Source organism: Sesamum indicum, unplaced genomic scaffold (assembly GCF_000512975.1).
Source record: "Sesamum indicum cultivar Zhongzhi No. 13 unplaced genomic scaffold, S_indicum_v1.0 scaffold00213, whole genome shotgun sequence".
NCBI lineage: Eukaryota > Viridiplantae > Streptophyta > Magnoliopsida > Lamiales > Pedaliaceae > Sesamum > Sesamum indicum.
The window spans coordinates 113762-118387 of NW_011628107.1; the positions used below are offsets into that span (position 1 = coordinate 113762).

The window sequence follows — 4626 nt, forward strand, 5'->3', positions numbered from 1 at the left end:
CCGCTGTAATTATTTTGTGAATTTTAATATAGAAGGACTGGGAACTGCGAAAAGCTCCCCCCACCTCTAGGTAGTTTTTGTTAAAAAAAAAAATGGAAATCAAAAGAGTACAATCTCCTAATTACATAATTTCTAAAATTACATAATTTCTTTTTAAAATTTGTAATTTTAAAAAGATTGTATATATGTTCTATGTATTAAATTGATTGTATATATGTTGTATGTTTTATGAATAAATTGGTTATAAGACAATTTTAATTATAGGAAAAAATAACCTTAAAAAAAAACTTAAAAGAAACTGCTTGATAAAAGCAGAGAAATGGAGAAGGTTGTACTCGTGGCATGGATATTAGTACTTAGCGTATGGACTACACCGGTTCTCTCCAAATACTACTCCGAAAGCCGGCCGTATGAGTCAGTTCAGGAAAAGAGAACTCATCTTCGCTTCTACGTTCATGACATTCTAAGTGGAAACAAACCAAGTGCAGTGCAGATAGCTGGTCCGAACACCACTAAAAAAGAGGACGGGCCGACACCTTTTGGCTCCACATTCGCCATTAATGATCTACTCACGGAAGGGCCTGAGATAACCTCAAAAGTCATTGGCAATGCACGAGGAATATACGTCTCATCGAGCCAGGACAAGGACTTGACTTTGGTCTTGTATATTGATCTTGGTTTTACAAGTGGGAAGTTTAAAGGGAGTTCACTCAGTGTGTTTTCCAGGAATCCGATAACGGAGAATCACCGGGAACTGGCTGTGGTTGGAGGGAGAGGGCGGTTCAGGCTGGCCAGGTGGTTTGTTTTGGTAAAGACATATTCCTTGAACACCACTAATGGTGATGCTGTTCTTGAGTACACTGTGGAGGTTGTTCATCCTTGAGGGATTAGGTTTTATTGTATAATGCTAGAAGTTCATGGAAACATTTGTCTTCTTTTCTAACTAATCATGAATCAGGTTTTAAAAAAAAAGAAATTGATTGACCGGTTTGTATATGTGCACAATGGGAACTATATATTTTTAAATAATGACAGCCTTCACAACAATAATAAACTTTTTTACCATAATTTTATGCAATTCACAAAATATAGCTTAATGTAATTTTAGGACAAATTTGGACATTAATGCAAATTTTATGACTTTTACGAAATAACATCATTTTATCAATAATCAAATACAATTATGTGCTTTGAATGTTAATATTTTTTAAAATTGTAGATAATGACTATCAGTGCACGGTCTGGAATTGTGTTTTGACCATAGTGAGGAAGTTTGCTAAGGTTTGATGAACATGGGATTTGTATTTAAGAAGAAAAGTTCGTGTAGCTCGACTGAAGTCGTCTACAATAGTAAGAAAGTAACTACATCTAGTTAGAGAGGGTAAGTGATAAGATCCCCGTAGATCAATGTGTATAAGGTCTAGGATATGCTCAGAATGAATGTTGTTGGTGAAGGGGAGTCTGTGTTGCTTGGCCATAGGACAGGCACTGCAATATGTTTGAAAAATTTTTGGTTTCAAACAATCGAAACGATGTTTTGAAATATTACAATCAAATTTAGAAATTAAAAGCAATTAAAGCCACGTTGGAACAAATACATAAAGCAATTACAAATGCTATTTATGACAAGAAATTTAAATCGAAAACTTACAACGAGAATTGTATCGTAAAAATTCTCAGTCAAATTGAAGTCGTTAATTTAACCGAATCGCAAAATTACTGCTTGCCTTGAAGAAAATATACGCCCCGTATCAGAAGTGCAACGGGTTAAACGCAAGTTCTCCCAGGATAAGACGGTTACAGTTCTTTCGATTTTAGCACTATACCGAAGAACACCTCGATCAAACACTCAGAAGCTCGTAATCAAAACTTTATAGCTCAAATCTTTAACAAAATATAGAACCCGAAAGAGAGAGAGGGAGAGAAAACTCAAAGTGTGAGTTTGTTGTTTGTGGTGTGGTTGAAGAGACAAGCCTTTATATAGGCTTAAAATATTCAGTAATTAAAAACAAGAATGAAGACAAAATTAATAGCCATGAATCCTCATCCAGAACCGAAAGCTGATTTTGAACAAAAATTGTTGTTTCATCTCATCCAATTGCAATTTGAGGCTGATTTTGAAAAACTGTTTCATTACATTCAATATTGAATTGAATGCTTTTCAAGGCAAATGAAAATGGATGTTGGCAACAGAAATGTATCTTCAATTCTATGGGTTTCCACAAAAACAAAAAAAATCCCAACAATCCCCCACAAACTCATAGATTTGAACTCAAGTTTCCATTACTTGTTTTCAACAATGGTACCTTTCGATTTGAACCACTGTCTAAGTTATCTGACGCTAGTTATCACCAGGTCAAATGGAACTAAGCCTTGAATTTAAGCCTGTTAGTGTGATAACGTCTGTCAGTAACAACAAGCCACCAGCTTTGTATTGATCTTTAGGGTTGACACTTAGGCATGTGTCCTGATCCTGTTCATGAATGCTTTCAGGAATAACCCAATTCCTTAGTTGCGGCCAAACAACGACATTCACTTAGTTGGGTGTCTCCAGGGATGCACTGCTAGCATCTCGTCTTATAAAACTTGACCCCATTCAGAGATAAACTCTTACTATACTTGCAGTAGCAGCACCTTCCAAAATTTCAGGGGACGGACTCCAGATACAAAGTATCAATCTGTTTGGTGCTCTGACATACCCTTACGACTTGTTGATACCACATGGAACCTTCTTTGTGGGATCTCCACTCAAAAGGTTGGGTTTCCGTCGTAGATACATCACTCATGGGTTTTTAGTCCCATCCCCAATCTGGACTTATAAACATGTGACAGATTCAATCCTTTCGTCAAAGGATCGGCCAAATTGTCCTTTGTTCCCACAAAGTCAATGCCAATTACTCTGTCTGACACTATGCCCTTATAGACTTCAGTCTAACTTGGATGTGTCGTTTGGTCTTTTGATTGTATTTATGACTCCTCACATTGATATTGTGGTTTGGTTATCACAATGTACAGCAATCGGTGGAAGAGGCTGACTTGCAATGGAAAGTTGTGATAACAACCCAAATAGCCATTCTACCTCGGTACCAGTCGTATCTAACGCACATAACTCGGTTTCAAACGTAGACCGGGTTACCAAAGTCTATTTTGCAGACTTTCAGGAGACTGCGCCCCCACCTAAGGTAAACACATATCCTGAACACCCATTACTCCCAAAGTTTTTAGCTATCCAGCTAGCATCATTATATCCCTCAAGAACAGCAGGGAATTTTTCATAATGTATAGCCAATGACACGGTGCCCTTTAGGTACCGTAGTACTCTATCCAAAGCACTCCAATGGGTTTTGTCAAGACAACTAGTGTATCTAGCCAGCTTAGAGATAGAAAAAGATATACCCGGTCTCGTGCCATTTGCCAGATACTGTAAGCTCCCAATAATTTGGGAATACGTTAGCTGTGCAACTGAAACACCACTTTCATTTTTTAATAAAGCTACAGAAGGATCATATGGTGTTTTAGCAATTCTACTGTTTTGATAACCAAATTTCTCAATTATCTTCTCAACATAATGAGATTGAGAAATGACTATTCCATCAGTTGAACGAGTCAACTTGATGCCAAGAATCACATTAGCCTCACCCATATCCTTCATTTCAAACTTATTTTTCAAAAATAACTTGGTTTCGGTAATAATATTTAGACATGATCCTATTAACAGAATATCATCTACATACAGGTATAGAATTATCATTTTATCTCCTTTAACCATGCAGTATATACATTTATCATTCTCATTTACAGTGAAGCCAAACACAAGAATAATTTTATCAAACTTTTCATGCCACTGTTTAGGTGCTTGTTTAAATCCATATAGAGACTTAACAAGTTTACAAACTTTATGCTCGTTACCATGAGCTACAAAACCCTCAGGCTGATCCATGTAAATTTGTTTCTCAAGTTCACCATATAAGAAGGTTGTTTTCACATCCATCTGATGAATCGGGAGATTATACACCGAAGCAAGTGCTATAAACACCTGGATTTGTAGTCAATCGAGCTACCGGAGAATAGGTATCGAAATAGTTTATTCCCTCCTTTTTTTTAAACCCTTTAGCCACCAATCTAACTTTAAACTTATCTATGGTCCCATCAGGCTTCAGTTTCCTTTTAAAGATCCACTTACCCAATAGTAGTACACCTCGGAGGGAGATCGACTAGCACCCACGTTCCATTGGAAACAATGGAGTCCATCTCACTTTTGGCAGCTTCTTTCCACTGCTTGGCTTCTTCAGAAGCCATAGCATCTTTGAAAGTGATCGGATCATCCTCGATGTCGTAAGTGACAAAGTCACTTTCAAAATTCTTGACAATCCTAGCTCTCTTACTCCGTCTAGGTTCATCTGACTTCTCATGAGTCTGATTAGAACTACTAGGGCTAACCCCTACATTTGACATCTTTTCCACATGTTCAGGAATAGATGTGGAGGCAAGTGAATCATCAGGCGAAATATTTGAAGTTACTGCATCACGAAGTTCAACTATTGTGTTGACCTCAATGCTTGGAATTCTGATTTAATAACCAGAAATATTAGGGTATAACTTGTCTCCACATAGCCCAAGAACACA

At 37.1% G+C, this 4626-nt stretch overlaps 1 protein-coding gene across 1 annotated transcript; it reads left to right on the plus strand.

Moving 5' to 3' along the window:
* The first annotated feature begins 258 nt into the window (after window positions 1-258).
* LOC105179795 (dirigent protein 4-like) lies at window positions 259-1036 on the plus strand. The gene has a single exon (XM_011103428.1). The coding sequence runs from the start codon at window positions 320-322 to the stop codon at window positions 881-883; it is 564 nt and encodes a 187-aa protein (XP_011101730.1). The 5' UTR covers window positions 259-319; the 3' UTR covers window positions 884-1036.
* The last annotated feature ends 3590 nt before the right edge of the window (window positions 1037-4626 follow it).